The following is a 21248-nucleotide window of genomic DNA, read 5'->3' on the forward strand; positions in this document are numbered from 1 at the left end:
CCTCCTCGCCAGCTTTGTCTAGGAAACACAAAGACAGCAAACAGAGGGTGGGTGAACCGAGAGCCGAGATGTTTCTGGGAATGAGAATTAAGGTTGAGCTCGGGGGCCTTGGCCATGTCCCAAATGCAATGAGTTTATCACTGCCAGGGACAGCAAGTGTACAAAGCTCTTGGCAGTGACCTCTGCTGATTTATGAAGGCCTCTGGTTTGTTTCCCCAGTTCTGCAGACAACTAGTCTTCAGGAAAATGTATCCCTAGGATCTATAATGGGCAAGGGAGCCGCTGGCACAGCCAGCCAAGCCCTCACTGGGAGGAAATTCCTAAGGGGCTGGATAAGAAATTCTTTTTTTAAATTGCTCTTTCTCATCTTGTACTGTTTTATCTTCATCTCTCCTTCATGCCCCTCATCTCTCTTCTTTTTCTGCCCATTCTCTTTCTTCCTCCATACTAGATGACTGAAGTGACCACAGACATGCAGAACTTGTACTGGGCCTCTGACCCCAGGGAAAAGGCATTTTCTCTTGGGATCATGAAACCACTCCCCCAGAGCCTAATCCACTCAAATGCCAGCCAGGGTGCTGGTGGTGGGAGGGAACCCCACGGGAACCCCACCCCTGCAGAGGGGACAGCTGCGGAGCCAGTATGCCACCTTGATGTCATACTTGCTCTTCCTTTCCTTTGTTGCACTGGGAAGCTCAGCTTGCCTGGACAGCCCAGGGAAGAGCAAAAGCACCTGGAGTCAGGGGGGACCAAGGTGCAGATGGGAGTTGGAAGGAAATGGAGGGAACTGGAGCAAACGGGTAGCTGGTACTCTCTAAGCCAAACCTGCTACAAGTCAGTATTTTGCTTGTAGGAGTTCTCATGTGGAAATCTCCCTTCCTTCTAGACAAAGCAGCTACTCACAAGAGATGGGAATGCGTGCAGCTACCAGCATGCCAGAGCAGCTGACCCATTTAAAACAGCCTTAGGTCTTCACCTGGGTGGTGGGTTCTGAAGGCAGCAGAGATCTGGTTTTCCAGAACATTCTCCTAGCCTGAGGAGCCCCTCAGCTGGCACATGGCAGCCCAGAGCCCTTCTGGTGATTTTGAGAGCTGTTTTCCCTGGCATGGGTGTACATGCATGCCTTATCTCTGTCCTCCACACCTAAGCTTTTTGGAAGAACATCCAGACTTGGCTAACCACTGGGTCCCTTGTACAGTCCCACAAAGGCAGATGAGGCTGTGGGACAGAACGGGGCACTGCTGCGTGGGCTGCTAAAGAAGGAACAGAGATGGGCATCCAAAGTTGGGTGGGATTCAGATTTCGAATCTGTTTTCTCTAGCCCTGTCCATCACCCAATTAAATGCAAAGATAGAAGTGGAAGCTTTCCAGCCATGACTAAGGCATGTCCAATACCAGGCATGTCTGAGGGATGGTGCATATACCAGACAGAAGGTCAAATGTTTTGGAGAATAGGGAAACCCAGAGGGCTTGGGAGAAGAGCTGAGCTGTGCTGCTTCTGTTGTTGGTACCCTGAGGCACCCTCAATCAGTGTTGCGGTCTCAGTCCCCCTTCATAGAGGTGGATGCTGCAACTCGTACAGGTTGGGTGGATTGGTCAAGGCTAAGGACAGAGCCAGGACTGGAACCCAGAGCTGTGTGACATCACAGTTCAAGTTCTTCCCACTCTGACATGTTGCTCTTCTCTCTGACCTGGGGGGCTGAGGGGAGTCAGAGTTCTCTATGACAAAGACCCTGCTCCACTCAGGGGTCTCCTTTTTGTCCCCCATCTGAGTCAGTCTCATCACAGGTGCAGCCACTGCTCATGATTGCTTTCCAGGAGCCTTTTGTGGCCAGCGTTGTTAGTGACAGTGACAGCCACAGTGGAGGCTCTGGTTTCTCGCCTCACAGGTTGGCCACATGCAATTTACCTTTCATACTTGAAGGGAACTGTGCTCCACTGAGAATGCCTCAACCAGGCAGATCATGGAGGGTTAATGAGGTCTTAGGAAAACATAAGGTGCAAGGCTGTGTCCTTAAACTTCACCTTCCAAGAAACTCTTGAGTATCAGGAATCAAAGACATAGTTCAGGGACCAGCACAGGTAAAGCTGTTGCCTGAGGTACCAGTATCCCATGTGATCGCAAGTTCAAGTCCTCCACTTCTGAGCCAGCTCCCTGCTGGTGTGCCTGAGAAAGCAGTGGAGGATGGCCCAAGTCTTTGCTTTGTAACCTCAGAACAGACCTAAGGAATATGAACATCCGCTTAGGTGAATGGATGCAGCTTTGGCTCATGTGTTCTTAAAAGAGATTGCTTGGGCCCCTTGTATCTCCCTAAGGCATCTCAGTAGGTCATTAGAGGGTGTAAGAGTCAGTGACCACTAACTTGCCTTTACCTGGCAAAAGCATCTGCCCAAACATATTCAAGCTACTCGGCCAAAGGGTGCAGTGTGTTCATGTTGTTCAGTCCCTATTTTTAGGTAAGGGTAACTCCAAAGACAGCTTTGCCTATTGCCTTTTACCTACCCAAGTCCCCCAGGAGCTAGCTGAGAGGAGTAACCTCCCCCAGCTCACGGGGTTTAGGGTAAGACAGCTACGCTCAGAAGTAGCAATGAGTGAAGTTTGGAACTGAATTCTCTGAGTCCTTCTCTCCAGGAACTAACCACTCTGTACAGTAATCAACAGAACTGGATCACAAACAACCCATTTGCTCTTTGCCAAATGCATCCCTCTCTCAGTTGTTCATCTCCCGAAAATAAAACCACCCACTGGACACAATGAACAACTCTTAAGCAGCGCCATGGCATTCATCAAAGCATGTCTGGCCAAGGAGTCTACCAGGAAATGCCAGGAAACCGGGTATGATCTTATGACATGGGCACACAATGCCACCCCTTCCTTCCACCACTGGAGCAGAGATGTGTCCCCTCCCTCCCGCCAGCCGGAAGACCTCCACTTGCAGTGATCCTGGGCACACACACAACTCCACTCCAACCGTCTCCAGCTTTCACACAGAGCAGGAGTGAGTGTGCAGCACTGCATTCCTTACTCAAGCTTCTTTTACACAGCCACACTTAGGTAACAATAGACATTTGGGCTGGGGCTTTTTGATGCTCCTAGTGAGTGCACCCTGACCACATCTTAGCCCTGCAAGGAGCCTGAACTCATTCTGGCTTTGAGGTTGCTCTCGGCTCATTCTCTGATGATGGCTCCAGCCTTGGTAACTTAGATTGAGGTCCTGCTTGAGGGCAGCCACTTGTCTTATGTGTCTGCATTTTCACAGAGCCTAGAACATCTGACACTTAATGGTATCCCAAGTTTTGCTAAACTGGCATATAGTAGAAGCTGAGTTTAACCAGCATTTGTTGGTCATCTACCATGTGTGTTCCCCAAGACTGGCAGACACCTTGAAAGTTCAAAGGCAAGGGGTAAATTGCTTCCTATCTTTATACCACAGGCACAAGAGAGAGAGACTGAGTTGTCAAGGAGAAAAAAAATTTAACTTTAGGCATATGTAGACCGTGGCCTCAACACAGTAGCAGCTTTCTAAAGGATCAAGAAGGCCAATTCCTCCTCCTTCCAAAATCTTTCAAATCCGAAGGTCTGGAACACCTGCCAGGTGCACAGCAGGCTGACTCTCGGCATTTCTGGCAGCCAAAAGATCATCAGTACATGTGGTTGAGAAAGGACAAGGAGGAATCTTCAGGGACCAAAGCACATGGGCTGGGTCGGCCCACCCATTTTAACTGTCAACCCACCTGAAGGACAGTTTTCCAATCCAATCCACTTCAATCTCAGTGAAGCGTTTTCTTAGACCTGCTTTGTTTTGTTTGTTAAGAGTGATGTGCTGTGAGAACAGCACTGCCTGATGGCAAAAAGCCATCTGGAGCTCCCATTTCCTGTGTAATTTCCCTTGGCAAAGCACTTCATACCCTACAGGTCAAGGTCTCCCAGCTCGATGAGAGAATAGATGTGCATGAGACGGATGGTTGGGCAGATGGACAAGTGATTGAATGGGACCCAGGGACACAGTCCTTGGAACATCCTTGGCTACTCAGACTTTTTAAATCAAAGCCCAGCAGCTGGCCTCCTGACTCCAGTGTCCTTCTGGAGCTGATGGAGGGCCTGGAAGGAGGCAGAGGACTCGAGAGGAAGCCTTGGGCTTTCATTGCTTCCTCTGCTTGAGGTCTCTGAAAACCGCCAGCACATCTTCACGCTACCTGCCCGAGACCTCTTCTCCTGGCTCCCATCCGCTCTGTCTGACCCCATTGGTGTCCCCTTGTTTCCCAGCCAGAAGCCCTCAGCTGCCGGTTTGAGGATGGAGAAAGCTCAGGATCCTTAGCAGGACAATCCAGGGCCCCTCCTCCAAATCAGTCTCACAAATTTTCCCTGCATTTCCGCTTTCCCAGAGTGGACCCCTGCTTGTGGGAATCCCTCAACTTATTACAAGTAGGCCCCATGGCAAAGGAAGGCCACTCAAGTCTGTGGGTTCACACTTAGGCATAGATGCAACCTTTTCACAGAGCATCAGAGCTATCAGTGGAATCGATTTCTCCATCACAGAAACCTTTCTCCCTGCTCTTTCTGATGAGGAGACTAATACACAAAGATGCAGGTTCTGGCCTGCGACCTCAAGGCGAGTAGGTGACAATGCCAACGCTTGGATGCCATATGACTGGCAGGTGGGAATTCAATCCCCAGCATTAAAAAATCTGCCCTTTTAAAAAGAAAAAAAAATGGCCCATATTTTTTTTCCCCCTCCTCACAAGGCTAAATCTGTGAAATTGGAACAGCATGACAAACAGCTGAGGGTTGTGGTCACACCCCACAGACCTTTATGGAAGATTTGGTCTCTGCCCAAATTCTCAAAAAAAAAGCCAAAAGGATCAGCAAAACCCAAGTGCAAACGCTGGGCCTGTGCTGGAAGGGTGTCCTGAACACTATTTCCACAGGAAACACACACAGGCAGTTAGTCTCTGCTCTAACAATGCATGTGGTCAAATAAACAAAATCCCCCGAGACAGGCTGCACCCACCACTCCCATATCCTCATTTCCAGTGAACTTGTAAAGCAGCCCAGGGCCTCACTAGGGCTCCCGAGTGCTAACATGAAGGCCTGGCTTGTGTTTCTATGGGCATTCCAGAACCATCATGAGCGGTGATGCAGCCACTACGAGCCACCATCTCTACTTAGCCGATGAGCAAACTGAGGAGAGAGTATTTGGAGGCCTTATGCGTTTAATTCTAGAAGAAATGCAGATACAGAATCAAAGCCTGCTGCCTTCTCTCCACATCCCAGGGTGACAGACCCAGCTCTCAGCACACCCCAGGGATGCTCTCTCCTAGGGAGGAGACTCCTGCCCATAAGCTGAGAGCTCTCCGTGCAAGTCCTTGCTGGTCATGGGCTGCCAAGGACTTGCCACTCAGGAAAACTGGAAAAGTTCCCACTGTACCTGTTCTGCTAGTGTAGGCAGGCAGCCAGCCAGCCCTGGCCCGGATGGGTAAGGCACTGCATCAGGCACTGGCCATCTTCTGTTCTCCAACATCCAACTGATCTAGAAACACCCTGAGTTGCCATGACTACACCAACACATTCTCCTCCAACCCAAGATTAACTCTCTCAACCCTTTATTTTGTGCACTGTGGTTTGAATACTTGTCCCTCCCAAATCAAGGGGTTGGTCCCCCAAGTCTTGGGTTAATAGTACTCTCAGGGTAAGCACTTGATTAATGGTGTTTGAAGGTGGGGTCTTTGGGAGGTGACTGGATTGGACTGGGTCACTTGGATGGAGCCCAGGACTGAATCCTGGTGGCCACACACAGATGTGTAGTGCCTATCTCATGGCATTTGATGCCTTGTGCCACCCTGAGACTTGGCCAGCCGGAAGATCATCAGTAGAAGATGATGGGGCCTGCTTCATCTGAGGCCAGGGACTTCAGAACTGTGAGCCTAAGTTAGCCTGGTTCAGTGCTGGCAAGCTGCCCATTACATTCCACCTCTCTGTATTTCTTGAAGCTTTTGGAGATTTCTACTAAATGTTGGTTAGTTCAGGGGTTGTAAACACAGTAAGTGGTTCAAATCTGACATCCAATCTTGTATCTTTACATCTTGGGAGCTAACAGTGCTTCAGGTTTTGAAATGGCTGGGAAAAAATCTTTAAAAATGATATATTGGGGAAAAATACATGAAAACAAATTTCATTGTCCCTCAATAAAGTTTGTGGGGACACGGCTGTGCATTCTCATTCCTGCTGCTTACACTGTAACTGCTCTGTCTGGGCAGAACTGAACGGTTATGGCATCCAAGCCCTCGAATGCATCCCATCAGCTTTTCATAAAATCAGTTTAGTGTTTTAACTAACCCCTGGCTTCATGCAAAAGGTGGGTTGTGGAATCACTCTATTTGCATAACCATACTTAATAGGCTGAAGGTTTGCAGACCCCCAACTTCACCCTGTAAAAGCCCAACCCCTCTAAAGTGATGTGGATGGAGGAGGGGCCGCTGGGAAGACACTGGCTATGGATGGGGTGGTGAGAGCGGGATCCTTAGAGGGGCCCAGGTCCTGATAAGGGGAAGAAAGGAGGTCAGATTCTCTCTCTCTCTTTCTCTCTCTGTGTGTGTGTTTGACTGTTTCTCAAGGACACAGCAAGAAGTCCTGGAAGACAGCCCTCCCTAGGACCCACATTTACTGGCATCTTGACCTTGAACTTCTTGGCCTCTAAAATGAGGAGAAAGAAATACTTGTAGCACTTGTGGCAAACTCAGAGGATCAAATGCAGATCTACCTGCCTACCCTGAGCAATAAAATGCTACACTTATCTCTGGGTGCTACAGTTACATTTGTGCGGGGGGGCTACGTATGTTAAATGTGAAAGTATAGAGAAGGCGGTATTTTCAGGGTGGCGCATTGGCTTGACTGGCTAATCTTCTACCTCCAAGCACTGGCATCCCATATAGGTGCCAGTTCATGTTCTGGCTACTTCAGCTTCCTGCCTGTGGCCTGGGAAGACCATGGAGAATGACCCGAGACCTAGGGACCCAGTGCCCACGTAGGAGACCCAAAAGAAGCTTCTGGTTCCTGGCTTTGGATTGGCTCAGCTCTGGATGTTGTGGCCATTTGGGGAGTGAACTAATACATGGAAGATCTTTTTTTGGCTTCTCCTTTTCTCTGGAAATTTGCTTTTCCAATAATTTTTTTAAAAGGGGGGACAGTATTTGAATTACGTTAGGAAAATTGCATAGTGAACATGGGTCCTGGCAGTGGGCTGCCGGTTACTGACACGCTTCATTGTGCCCAGTCCCCATGCCACCCTAGGTGCAGGTCCCATCCGTTCTGCACTTGGGGAATTTAAGCACCTCAGCCAAGGTCACTGTTAGAAGTCATTTAGGGTGGAAACACATTGAGGAAGCCACAAGGAGCAGGATAAACGTAGGAATTGGGTTAGGCAGGGTGTTTTATTTGAAATCTTGGGAAACGGATCCTAACAGATAAAGAAGGGGACGTGTGTGGGATCTTCATACTAACCTATGAGCAGGTCTAAGACAAGCTCACGCTGGTCTAGCAGGCAAGACTGCTGCGCACGTGAGACAAAGCATCCAGGAGGACCTGGAAAATGGCAGTGCGCTGTGCTAACAAAGGCTCATCAAGGAACTCGTCAAGGCCCCGTGGGCTGAATTCCCAAGTCCTCCCATCAAATCCTCTCTGAATCAGAAGCAACATAAACGTACAAGAGCACATTTAGTCGAACAGACCATGCTGTTCCATACAACGGAATCCCATGCAACTCTCAGAAAAGCAGGCCATAATGATATGAAGGCACTTCAGAAACATTCTTGGAAAATGAAATTAGAACAACAGCATTGTTTTTTTTTTTTTGGTGCCAAAAAGTTTTGAAATTGAACAGAGGAGAGATCTTCAACAAGTGCCTGGAGAATACAAACTACGAAACCACGATTGCACGGGTGCGAAACCGTCTTGCACTAAAACCACCCTCTCTCTCCACTCCATTTTTCCAGGAACCAAAGGACCTTGCTATGGCTGCTCCAGTGTTGGCATCACAGTGCTGAGGAAAAACCCAGCAGGGAATCATGCTGTTGTGGAGGGTGTCTCAGAGCCACAGTGTTCTCAGCCAACAGAAAGGAGGCCTGGACGTGAGACAGAGAGACTAAAGAAAAGTCACACGTAGTTCTGAATCTGAATCCCAAGGATCAGCGTGAACTTGGGATGCACCTTCATGACAAACAAGAGCCCATTTCTTATTTCTTTCCACTGAAAAGGCTTCAAAAACAATCAACAACCGAGACTCCCCACCGCTGTGCTAAGCACCCAGATGTGGCCTCTAAATGGCATTTCTCACTTCCCAGGAATCTGGAATCCCTGGAAAATGAGCTCATCCCAGATACAGGGCTGATCCCGGAATACTGTGATATTATTGCTGTTTGGATGACATCAAAGACTCAATTTCTCAAATATGTCAAATTCTCAAACCTGAATCCGATGCAACACCCAAATCAAACCACCAATGTATAAGAAATGCAAAGCACAGAAGCACACAGCACCCAAGGCTGCAATCAGACAATCCTCCCAGGCTGCAGGCATCCTCACAGGGCCAACGCATCCAACTGCTTCAGCAAAGTTGTAAGGGCTGAGGTGCTAAGGGGACCAGAGCTAAAAGGACCCTGGCTCAGGTCCTCCATCTCCCATAATGTGCGCCCTCATTTGAATTCTGAATTTAAGTGAAGCTTAGAGAAAAGGGCGTTCATTGACCTCTAAGTCTGAACACTTGCCTGGCACTTGGTGATACTCTGAGTGCTGGGGTGCAGTTGGTTATGTCTCTGTTAACCCACATGAGTCCTGGTTCAAATCTTGGCTGTTTTGCTTCCAATCCAGTTCCCTACTGATGTGGCTTGGAGACCAGTGGAAGATGACCCAAGTGGGTGGGCCCCTGCCACGATGGGGGAGACCTGGATAGACATGAGGATCCCACTCTCAGCCTGGCACAGCCCTGGCTCTTGCAGCTATCTGGGAAGGGAATCGGTGGATGGAAGATTTTTCTCTCTCTGTCACTCTGCCTTTCAAATAAGTAACTTTTAGCAAAAACCAGATTATTGCTAATTTGCGAAGGAATGATAATGCTCAAACCAAAGTGTTGGTTTATTTAGGAATTGATATTTTTCAGATGAAACTATACAATATCTCAGATTTGCTTCAAAAGAACCTGGCATTAGGTGACAATGGTGAGGACACAGTCAACAAGACCTAGTCATGGGCTGCGGTCGCTGGGGCTGGATGGCAGCCCTCAGGATTTGTGGTCCTGCCTTTCTCACTTTTCCATGGGTTTGAAAGTCTCCATTTAAAAAGGGACTCAGGTAAATCCTTGCTGCTGTCATGCCCCGGGCAATAACACTGCACGGCCGTTCCAACTAAGGGTCCCTTCCTGGCTGCTCTGTGAAGCATGATTCAATTTTGTGTTTTAGATCATACATGTAGGTAGCCCCAATGGGCGTCGCCTCACTGCCCCACATCAATCCAGGGCAGTGGTACACTGTGACATGCTTGGGGATCACAAAGGCTGCACAAGCCCACAACAGGTGCTCAGTGGTTTTCAAGGCACCATGTTCCATCCTTGCCATCCAATCCAGTGCATCAAAATAAGCTTGTCTTTTAGCTCTGCTTCCTCCACATTTTTCAAGTATCCTTATATAAGCACCCACCACCAAAGTACACAGGTACTTCAACAATGGAATGAAAAGATACCTTGTTCTGGTACAAAAAAAAAATCCATGCCTATTTTTTCCCACAATACACATTTCCATGAGCATCTTGGAGTTGCTTTATGTGTAGAATTTATTTACCAGAAGATAAGAAGGTGCCAGGACTCAAACATTTTGCTCTAAAGATGACAAGGGCACAAGAAACTCACAGCTTCAGAAAGTGATGCCCTTGAACTAACCAGAACCCGATCTCTCTGACACAGGCATTCCGTGCTGGCCATGACCAGGAAAGGACAGTCCTGCTGCTCAGGCGGCCAAGTGTTGGCATCCTGAAGCTCTGAGCAAACGACCAGGCGAAGGCAAGCAGTAAGACACTGGCTGGGCTCTCGCACCGTTGCGTGCCCACCGAGTTTCCCAAGTTAGACAAAATGGACAGAAAGGCAAACAGCCCAGTTCTCCTCCAAGGACCCCATGGGTGAGAGAAACGAGGATCAGAGGTGTGGTCACCGGGTGGGGATGAAGGAAAAACCTGGGTCCTTGTTTGTTCTTAGAGATGAGAGTCTAGCCCTTGAGGGAGAGCCGTGGGGTTAGTCAGCTCCTTTCAGCATCAGGGTTGGCATCCCTGCAGGGCTGGGAGTCCCTCCCGTCGGCTTGCTTTGCCTTTGGAGTTCTCCACTCCGGGGCCCTTCGCACACGGCCTCCAGTGACTGTCTGTCTCCTGCATTGGCTCCGGTCTTTTCTTGGTGGTCCCTGCTCACCTGGCATGGGGTCTAGAATACAGAGGTGCTCACTAAACATTAGCAATGCAGCTGGAAGTCACGGTGGTGCTGACAGGGCAGATGTGGGCTTGGCTCACAGCTCCTCCAGCTCACTACACCTTCTTGACCCACGCTGTGTTTGGGTGACCAGATTCCACTGCCAGCTTAGCTCAGACTTCAGATTTTACAAAGTGCTGAGCTCTTTCCTGGAAATGCTAGCGCTTCTGCACCCAGCTGCAGCTCAAGGATGGTGTGTGATAATTTTTGGATGTAGTATGGGGGATGGAGATGACAGGCATTTAAGAGGCATCACAATGAAAGGTTTTAATTTTTATCTTTCCCTGGGCCAGCAAGAGATCATCCGATCCTTTCTCCCTAGGCCAGTTCCCAGTCCACCTTGCACTGGGGGGAACCCACTGATGCTACGCAGTGTGCAGCTGAGCTAGGCCATGCAGTATTGCAGGTGAACTGGATACAGTTCCAACTCACCACGGGTCAGCCAAGCATACTGTACTGTAAACAGAGGGGCACCTGGAACCGGAAATGTCTGCTTCTACACAATCATATTCCAGGAGAAGAACCCCTGTGGTTTCACTGTGCATCCGTCTGGAACGGTTGATGGATTTCTAGATAATAATAAGCTGTGAGATGCTAACTAGGCACTCGGCCCAGGACTTGGTCCAAGGGTTGAGTGGTGCAGTGGACAGAGGAACACTTTGAGACTCAAACCATTCAAGGAGATGGGCAAACCTGGGCATCTTCAAATGTGTGCCTTCCTCCATCTTTGACATTCTGACTGGTGATCTCGTAGCTGTGGGAGTCCAGGTTGATGGCACTCGGGGCTCCAGGAGCCAGGAACTCTTGCCAGATTTCTTCCACCCTCTTGGCCACATCCTGCAAGGGCTGTTTCTTGAGGTCTTGGACAGCCAGCCAGAACCTGAAGTTGGAGCAGAGACACGGTCAGTGCCAAGGGCTCAGCAGCTGGACCCTGCTGCAAGTAGTCCCAGGGCTGATGTCCATGACACTCATTCTGCAACATCCTGCCTGAGTCACAAAGACCACGGAGTCTGCTGGAAACACAGAGAGCACCTCTCTCTTGCAAAGTGTGGAAAACACATGTATAACAGAGGCCAGGATGTTTTTGGCACCAGGTATGTCTCTCCTTAAGCCTGTAGTGCACATGCACCCCCTGGGATATGCCTCCTGGGTCCCCCTTCCCGCTGGAAGCCAAGCCTGGACAACAGCCTCAGCAGGGTTTCCAAGGCAGCCTTGCAGGGCACTCTGGAAATGGGGCATCCCATTGGCTGGGTGTGTCTGTCCCCCATGTGGTTCCAGCAGCCAGGGGAAGATCCCTGTGGTCTTGCCAGTGAGAGATGAGGGACAAAAAAAGCAGAACCACGAGAGGGAAGAAAGTGCATTCAGTCTGCGAAAGAATTTCAAGCATAGTAAGATGCGTTTGTATTTTTAAAACTAGGGATAAGCTTATTTTTCTGCTGTTCAGTGCACAGCCCAAATCCGCCACCTAGTGGTAAAAATGGGGTACTACAGCGTCATTCACACCAGGCGAGAAAGTGGGGTGTGTGTATGTATGTGTTCTCAGCACACTGGACTTAATTCTTTCTATTTATCACCCAGAGTTCCAAGGGACCCATTAAAGTAGACCTTCACGGGTCCCTTCCTGAAACCTCAGAGTCAAGTCAAAGGCAAGGCAAGGCAGGAAGGTGATGACGTCACTGGTCCAATCTGATGGCGTTCAGGACCGCCCTCTCCCTGCCTTTGCTGTCATCTGGAATTCTGTGAGGCTCCATGAGTGCCTCTCTCCTCCCTTGAAATCTTCCCATTCAGATGTAGAAATGTTTCCAGCGTGGGGGTGGGAGCCGAGGAGGAGTGGGCCATGCAGCAGCCGCACGCTCTGTACCGGCCCAGGGACTCATGTGAATACCACCTGTCATCACCAGCAACTTTTCCAACCTGCCAGGCCCTGCCTGGGTGGCTTCCTGAGTCCTCCAGTCCATGCCACAAGAGGTGCCCCCTTCTGTCATCTCTGCCCTGAGGTGGGGCTGAAGGGAGAGAGAGCTGCTGGGAAAGGGCTGCTTGGGACCAGGCAGCTCCCGGCCGCAGAATTATCTGGGGTCTCAGGACCACACTCAGCTGAATCCGGAAGGAGGATCAGCAGAGGCCGCTTTCAGCATCACCCTGGAGGTGGGCTTTTGCAGAAAAATTAAAAGGTTCTTGCCATAGAAACCTCTGAATTAAAATCAAGGTCCAGGGAGAAACAATGGGCAGGAGGGGGGAGAGCGCTCCCTGGTGGCCATTTCCTCTGCCAGCCTTGGAAGTGACCTGCTCTGTCTGGCGCAGTCCCAGCAGGAGCCTGCCACCCAGCAGGACATTCTGCCATCATTGGCTTTGAAGCACCTTTGTGTGCCTTTGATTCTGATAGGTCTAGCCAGCTGAGGCTGCAGGGCCCCTGTCACCCACCCCCAACACACACACACACACACACACACACACACACACACACACACACAGCCACGACAGCTCTGCTCCCTCGCTTGCTTGCTTGCTTGGCACATCCAGCGCCAGCATGAGGTCCCGGGAGGCCTCCAGGGCCTCTGCTCTTATCAACAGTCTGCAGGGCTTGCTCATCCCAAGGACACTGGGGCGGGGGAGGGAGATGCCAGTGGCAGCATCATGCCTGTGGCTCGTGGGGATGGCAGGCCACAGGGGCTGGCTGGTATCAGGGAGACCACCTGTCCCATCTTTCCCCTGGAAGCTGCCAATCGGTGAGCAGCGGGAGGCAGCCTGGATGTGGGCGTTTGATCTGCGTTAGTGGCTTTGAGATAAGCCAAGACAAGGCAGGGGGAGAGGCAGCAGGCGCTGGGAACGGAGCTGAGGGACATGGATGGGACTGGATGGATGGTGATGGGCGCTGCCCCAGATGGCTCCTGTGTCCTGGCTGGGCTCTTCCATGCTAGCTCAACTGGTGTGGACAGCTCTCCCAGGCCCTTGCCTACCCAGCTTTTCACAAATACTGTTTGGGGTTGGTTCCCAGAGTGAAGCAAATTCCAGGGCAAGACAAAGTGTTTCTGTGCCCTCTGCTGGTCAACCAGAGACTCGGGAAGACCAAACATGGTCCCTGCTCTCGCTGGAATCAGCTGCCTACATCAGCGACCACCTCCTGTCGCCACCTCCTGTCGTCCTGGAGAAGCTAAGCTACGGCCCCTGGTTGTCCTGTCCTGGGGATGCCCCTGTTTCTGGGCACTGTGGACTTGGGTAATGATGGGCCCTGCCAGGCTGGGTGGACAAGGGGAACCTCCTGAGGCGGTCCAGGGTTTGGGCTTCTGCCTGAGTAGAGCACTCTTCTAGGCAGGGTCTCCTGTACTCGCTTTTAATTGCTTCTCCCCTTGGCTGACACTGTGTGGAACCAGGATCATCAATCTATGGGTTAGAAGAACAACTCTGCTCTCTCAGGAGACATTACAGCTCATAAAAAATGTACGGGGGATGCATCTGGCTGTGGGGTTTGGTTTTTAACTCATGCCCTGCCATTTGGCAGAGGTGTTAGAAGGCAGAGAGGGACAAAGCCTGGCCGAGGGGAGATGGAATATGAAAAGCAAAGGGTAACAGCCACTCTGGGACCATTCACGGAGCAGCACGGGGACTTAGAGGGCTCAGCAGGGTCCCCGCTTCAGGCTGCAAGACTTCCAGCAGCACTCTGAAGGTACCCATGCCACCCCCGCCGTCTCCTCTGGCCCACGAGGGAGGATGAGAAAAAGAGGAAGAGGACCACTCAGTGCAGCGTGTACCACACAGGCCCATGTGTTGAAGGCTTGGTCCCCAAAGTTTCATGTTAGTGGCTGATGGGTTAAGAGACAATCTTACTCAATCCTAGCCCATGGATGCAGGTCCAAGGGGGAGTCTTGAGGTTTCTCTGGGGGGAGGGTGAGCCCTTGGTGGGGAGTTCTCCTAAGGCAGGTTGGCCTAGACTCTGGCCTAGACTCTCTCAGCTTCCTGGTTGGCCTTGCAGCCCGCCCACTGCCCCTGGTCTGGCATCTGCTGTCACTGTCCTGGGTAGATGCCCACCCTGCAGGGTCATCCAATCTTAGACTGTGAACCTCCAAATGTATGAGCCAAAATAAGCTTCCTTCTTTCTCGCACGTCTCCCCAGTGTTTGTAAAAGTAAGAAAAGGTGACCAACACGGCCTCCAGACCCTGGACACGACACTCCTCCCTTGTCTCACGGGCTCCCCCTGAAGTAGAGAATCCGAGGGGATGTACTATTACCATGCCTGTCCTAGAGCTCTTCCAGGAGGGATCCACGTGATATTCTGGTGTAGACACCACCACTTGGAAACTTCACTGGAACTCTACATGCAGTGTAAACATGTTACAAGATAAGCAGCCCCATCTCCTGGGAGAAGAGCAAGGAGCATGGGGAGACACAAGTGGACAGTATTTGGCAATGTGCCCAGTGGGTTTCCAGTGAGTCTTTTTGCCTTCCATGTTCAAAGTCAGTAGGCTGGGGAGAAGGGTGAACCCAGCCTAGCCAACAGGATCTTACACTGCGCCGTACTGCACAGCCCCCTGGGGGCTATTATGTCCACAGACCATGGTGCAGGGGCATCTGTATGGCCATGCCGAACAAAGGGGAGGGTAGGCACAATCTGTTCTGAATCTCTAGGAATGAAGAACAAGAAAGGGAAGAGGAAGGAATGATTGTGTGATGGGCTACCAGGAGCCCTAGCATGCTGGGATCTCAACTCGGAGCTCTCAACCACCCTCCATGTCCCCAGCGACGGCAAATGTCCCCAAAATGGCATTGGGTATCTCCAGAGAGGCTCCCAAACCATGCTTCTTTTCATTGCTCTATTCTCTTTCTCCTCTTTTCCACTGTGGTCGGGAGGGGAGCTTCTAAGTTGGGATTATGCATGCACACTGGGGCTGGCACAACCACCCACGATTACTCATGCACATTGGTTCACTGGAGAGTGAATGCTTCCCCGCAACCCTAGCCTCTGGGGAGGAGCTGGCAGCGGCTCAGGAGGTAATGGAGGAGGCAGGACTGAACACCTGCCAGAGACGCACTTCTTGGTGCCCTCCAGGCCCTAAGTCTCATGCATACTTGAATTTGAATTGACCTGTTTCTCGATTTCTGGAATGAATGTCCCATATCGGGTAAGGGTCCTCACAGTGGCCAGGTCCTTAAGGTTATTCTCTAAACTCTCTCACCGTGCAGGTCGGGGAGGGGCCTAAGGATCATCAGACCACGTATGGGTTGAGCAATGTGAATGTCCAATGGATCTCTGTGCCACTCCAGCTTGGAAAGTCTAGAAGACCAGAAGTAAGACAGGGTGTGATGGGGAAGAACTTCTGGGTGTGGTTCATGGAGACTGGAGGAGTCAGCTTTTTTCTTATTTCAACTAAAATACCTGAGCAGATTCAGATTGTGGGGAAGGAACAAGTTTATTCTGGCTTCTGATCCAGAGGTTCACGGTTCAGGATTAGGCAGTGCCATTCACCTGGCACCTGGTGGAGGCTGGCCATGGTAGAGCTTTACAGGGAAGTGAGCATGAGGCAGGACCGAAGCTGGACCAACCCAGTGTCAAGCAGCAGAGCTCTGACAAGAACTATTCCTTGAGGACCGGCAACCGAGGACCAGGGGTCATCCCAGAGCTGCATGTCCTAGCTGCCACCATTACACCAAGTCTCTACCCACAGCCATGCACCATCAGCGAAAGAACCTCGAGGTTCCAAAGCCCTCATGAAGAGCCAATTCCTGCCCAACCTGTATCAGAGACAGAATGTGGGACTGAGCTAGTCCCATAGAAAGATTGTGTGGGTGTGTGAGCTGGCTGCAGAGGGGTTCGTATGCTACGTGGCACCTGTCTGCGGGTACAGCCATGCTGGGCTGAGTACACCCTTTGTGGAGCATGTCAAGTCTCCTGTGTCAAGTCCTTCATTAGGAATGGAAGGGACATTCACAGATGTGCTTGGAGTCAGGCTCGAGCACGAGGAAGAAACCCTTGGACCGTAGCCTGCAACAGATTCCCTGACCTTATCTCGTGTGCAGCAGACATGCGCATGCCCAGGGAAGTGTGGACACACAGGGTGAGCTGGCAGCCCACGTCCTGTCAGGTTCCTGGGTGGGTACTATGCTTGGATCACCCTTTGCTGGGAATATTCTCCCTCCTGATAACACTTGTTCCTCCGTTGAAATGTTTCCAAGGTGATTCCGAGGGTTTATACTCACTTGTAGGCATTCAATGACTCAATCATTTACGAATTTGTTTGTTTCTTAAATGCCTTACAAGGTCGTTGGAGGAAGAGCCGCATTATGCCTTTCCTGAGTTCTTCGGTGGGCTCTTGGGGTGACTGGATGCAGATGTGTCACAGATATTGCTTAATGGGGCCATGAGAGACATAGATGGTCCCTAACTTCAAAGAAATATCGTGGATGCCACATGCCAACATCAGAGGGTCCATGCCAACATCAGAGGGTCCAGGCCTTTGCCTATAGCTTACCGAACACACGCTTTTTTAAGTAAGAAAGATATTTTTAAAAAATGAACAAAATATCTTCTCAAAGAAAATATCTCCAGAGTCAGCCAAGTATATATGAGGGAATAGTATAATGAGAGAAGAAACCTTGCCTAACAAATCACCACTGGTTCTACATTGCCTGTGGGTCTCTGACTTTTCATCTAATGTGACAGGAGGCTGAATAAGCCACGCCTTCCCAAGTGTTCCATGACCAAGCAACCTTTCTCTCTCATTGTGTCCTCTTTCCTTCCTCCCCCCGTGGGCCCCATGTCTTGAGTTTCGATTACACGATAATTATCAAAACATGTCACTCATAAAGTGTGATAGGCCAACAGACACAATCCTTGGCTGCAGACAATCAAGGTATGAAGCTGATGGAATTTTCCTATGCAACGAAGAGCCATCTCTCAGTCCTGCATGCATCACGCCTCCAGCTAAGTGAGATTTATTTGGAACGTTTCACATTCTGAAATGAGTCCCTAGGCCCTTGTCTTTTCTGTTGAGCCCTCCAGACAGGAGAAGAGTACTTCTGATCCATGACTTCTTCCTTCCCAGGATCCTGGGGGCTTTCCTGTAGCAAATGGTACCACCAGACCCATGTGACTGTTGGGCTGTTATCAAAGACATGTTCCTTAGTTCGACAGATATCACCCAAGCTTAAAGAGCTAGAAAATGTGGTTGGTACAGGGGCGACAAAGTCACACGTTTTGTTTTCTCCTTTTCAGCTTGAGTCAGATGAATGGAACACTGGATTTGAACCTTAACAATATTTGGCTAAGAAAGGGTGGTTGGGTGGGTGAGTCAGAGAGACAGATTGTGCAAATTCAAATTTCTTCACATGGTTCAAGCCTTGGAGAGACTCACCTGAGGTTTTCAGAGCTGAACTCGGACTCCAGGAATCGGAGGAACTGGTCCCGCCCCACCTGGTCCTTCAGTATCTCATCAAAAGAGAAGCCCCATCTCTTCACTCGCTGCTGGCTGGGCTCTTTGCTTTGGGAAGGAGAGAATGTTTAAGAAACGATGAGTCCCAGGCCAAAGCCCATATGCCATTCTTCTCAATAACTCAACTTCATTTTGTTTCATGCACTAAAAGAAAATGTCATATTTAACTGGCCGAGTCTATCCAATCTGCATGCATTCCAAGTACAGGCTTTAGGATACCAACAGCAGCCAATAGTAAATGCCTTTTTGAAAGCAGGGTTGAGGGAGCAGGTGCTGCAGCACAGTAAACTAAGTAGCTGCCTGGGATGACTGCCTCCCATTGCAGGGAGCCTGGTTGGAGTCTTGGATACTCTGCTTCTAGTCCAGCTTCCTGCTAATGTGCATCATGGGAGGCAGCAGGTGCTGGCTCAAGTACTTAAGGTCCTTCCACTAGTACGGGAAACCCCAATGGAATTCTTGATTCTTGTCCTGGCTGTTCTGAGCATTTGGGGAATGAACTAGTGGGTGGCTTGGTCACTGTTACAAAGGACAGTGCTTTGTGAGAATCTTCAGGGCCTGTCCAGTGTGGTCTCCCACTTGGGAGCAGCCCCACCTTCACCATCGCTGTCCACTACGGGCCCAACCCTGACTCCATTCACTTCCATTGGAAGCCATTGGATATGTGAATGTCACCTTTCCTCAAGGATATCACCCCCACACCACTTCCCACCTGTTCCTCAATCCACATGGGGGAGAACGGAGGGGTCTGTTTGGAGTACAGCAATCTGTCCTGGCTAGAAAGGCACCATCCGTCTGGGATAAGCCACACGCACGGGCTGAGAGGCAACACTTTGCAGTCACTTGCTGAATGCACAGCCACCTGCAGTGTTCATGGTGAGCTTAATGCTTTTCCAGGCTCACGTTGGCCAGCTCACAGATGGCTGGCGACTATTCAGAGGACCACGTACTGGTATGATCCTCACTTTCCAGATGGGGACTATGAGGCCTAGTGATATGTTGTCTAAAGACATGCGAGGAAGGGATGGAGGCTACAATCAAGTCTAGGCAGCATGGGTCCCCAAGGTAGCCTTAACCCCGCTCTGCTGTGTAGACAATCTTTGTTGTGCTGTCTCACATGCAGACCTAAGAGGAAGGGCTGGTCTTACTCATCTGGGGTTGGACAAGAATGTTTTCTTTAGCTGCTGTCTTTTCATTCAGGTCCACTTGTTGTATTTCTTGCCCCAAACTACATGCTCTAACTCCTCCCCATTTAGATGCGGTCCTTGGACCAGAAGCAGAATGTTAGCTACCAGCCCTCCCGGGACCTGTAGAGTCAGAATCTACAATTTAACCAGGTCTCTAGGTAATTTATGGACACATTCTACTATGGAAAAAATTGTTCTAGCTGCACTTTCCTTTAAAGAGACACATACTTTGTGTTATTTCTAACAGACAGTAAGTGAATACCATCATGCTTCCTCTTATCATGGAGTTGACACATTCTCAATATTCACCTTACAAATTACACTTAGTAAAAAGCAGAAGGGAACTAGTGTATTGGAAAGAAGGGAAGAGCAAAGGACTCTGTGCCACTGCAGTTCAATAGAATGTTTTATGATAATACAAGCATCCTGAACCTGTGCTCTGATGGGATGGCCCCTCGGCTCAGGGTTGCTACTGAGCACTGGCAAAGTGGCTAGTATGATGGATACAGTGCATTTTCAATTTTATCTGGTTGATGACACTAAGAGTTTCAATCTAAATAGCCACATGTGGCACACTGGATATAGAACTCCAGGTATAAGCCATCCAAATCCAATTACTTCTGCACCAGTAGATATAATCATCAACCATGGTGCCTGCTAATGCTAACAGTGACCAAGAGATCTTGTGCTTGGGAATCTGGGTGGTGTCCGCTGTCTGACTTTGCCTTTTCAGATGTAACTCACCAGGGTTATGGTAGCAGACAAGGCCCAGCAGCTCAGACTGTAGGGAATTCCACAAAAGATCTTTCCCAAAGCACCAAGCAGGGTCTTTGACAAAGCATGAAGCCAGACTGCAGATTTTCTCGAATATAAACCACAGAGCTAATCAAACTTGGTCACTTTCCAAGGAGCAAACCCATTGCTTACTGAGGATTCTCCTTGAGGTTGAACCTAGCAGCCAGTTTCAGCACGGGAGCATATCACCTTCTTCTGCTAGGACCACACTGTGGATGGACCCAATTATCTGCAAGGATTCAGCTTATACAAGGACTGTGCTGGGGGCAGTTGTGTCCTGATCAATGGCTGTGCCCAGAGAGCCTGCTGTGGAAACTGCAAGTTTTTGCAGTGACAGCCTCAGGGATGCACACCCAACTCCAATATCACTTCTTTCTGGCATCTAAGTGGTGAGTCCACATTTACCCCACCAGAAGGGAGAAGGCAGTGGCAGGGATGAGGAGAAGGACCATTTTGGTGTGAACCAGAAGTGCTGGATGTCACTGCAGATACAGAATTAGAGGGAAGTCTGAAGCAGAAGTTGGGGATGAGTAGCAGAAATCCAGGGATTGGGTGAGACAAAGTACCCTGAAGGATTAGTGCCTTAACATTGCCGCATGGAAATTCTATCAACCTGCTTGGATTACAAGAGCAGAAATGTGTGCTCTTGAAGTCTGGGAGCTAGAAATCCCAAATCAAAGCTTTGGCAGGGCCAGGCTCTTGCTGATGCCTCTAGGGAAACATATGGCCCCTATCACTTCATTGACTTCTGATGGTGCCAATGAGCCTTGGCATTCCTGTACTACTCCCATCCCTACCTCTGCCATTACACAGAATCCTCCCTGAGCTCCTTGTCTTCTCTGGGCATTTGTTCTGACTGTGTCTGTCTTTTTGGATTAGGACCTACCCTTCTCAATAGGACCATACCTTAAACATCTACAGCTATAGCGAGTCTGTTTCCAAATAAGGTTACATGCTGAGGTTCTGGGACAGATATATTCTGAGCTGGGTACATCAACTTAGAACATCTGCATTTTCTCAATGACCCATTACTCACAATCCTATCCATAGGAATGAATGTTTCATATCACCTTCACTTATTCCTGCTGCTACTTGGCTGCTGGGATTCTATGCTATTAGAAGCCTCCTGCATAAGAGTTTCTTTCAATGAATCTTTCCCCTATCACTTGGTTAATCCCCAAATCACCTGCTTTATGGTTCAACCATGTGTTGCTCCCACAGGATGGTCTCTGGAGGGTGTAAAATAATTCTGAAAATTCAAATATCTCTTGACCCCCATTCTCAAGGGACTGGTTCAGTAACTGTCCCTTGTGCAAACTCCAGCAAACAACCTTTAAGA

General features: G+C 49.8%; 1 protein-coding gene across 8 annotated transcripts in view; it reads right to left on the reverse strand.

Moving 5' to 3' along the window:
* Nucleotides 1-21248, reverse strand: part of RGS6 (regulator of G protein signaling 6) — a 397347-nt gene that overhangs the window by 25822 nt on the left and 350277 nt on the right. For all 8 annotated transcript variants that reach the window (XM_040975611.1, XM_040975610.1, XM_040975607.1 and 5 more), the window contains 2 exons: nt 17853-17978; nt 11199-11385 (listed from right to left, as the gene is read on the reverse strand). In XM_040975611.1, the coding sequence (XP_040831545.1) occupies nt 11199-11385; nt 17853-17978 (313 nt within the window). The remainder of the gene's footprint in view (nt 1-11198; nt 11386-17852; nt 17979-21248) is intronic.

This window comes from Ochotona curzoniae, unplaced genomic scaffold (assembly GCF_017591425.1).
Source record: "Ochotona curzoniae isolate NIBS_2020 unplaced genomic scaffold, NIBS_Ocur_1.0 contig_2688, whole genome shotgun sequence".
Taxonomy (NCBI): domain Eukaryota; kingdom Metazoa; phylum Chordata; class Mammalia; order Lagomorpha; family Ochotonidae; genus Ochotona; species Ochotona curzoniae.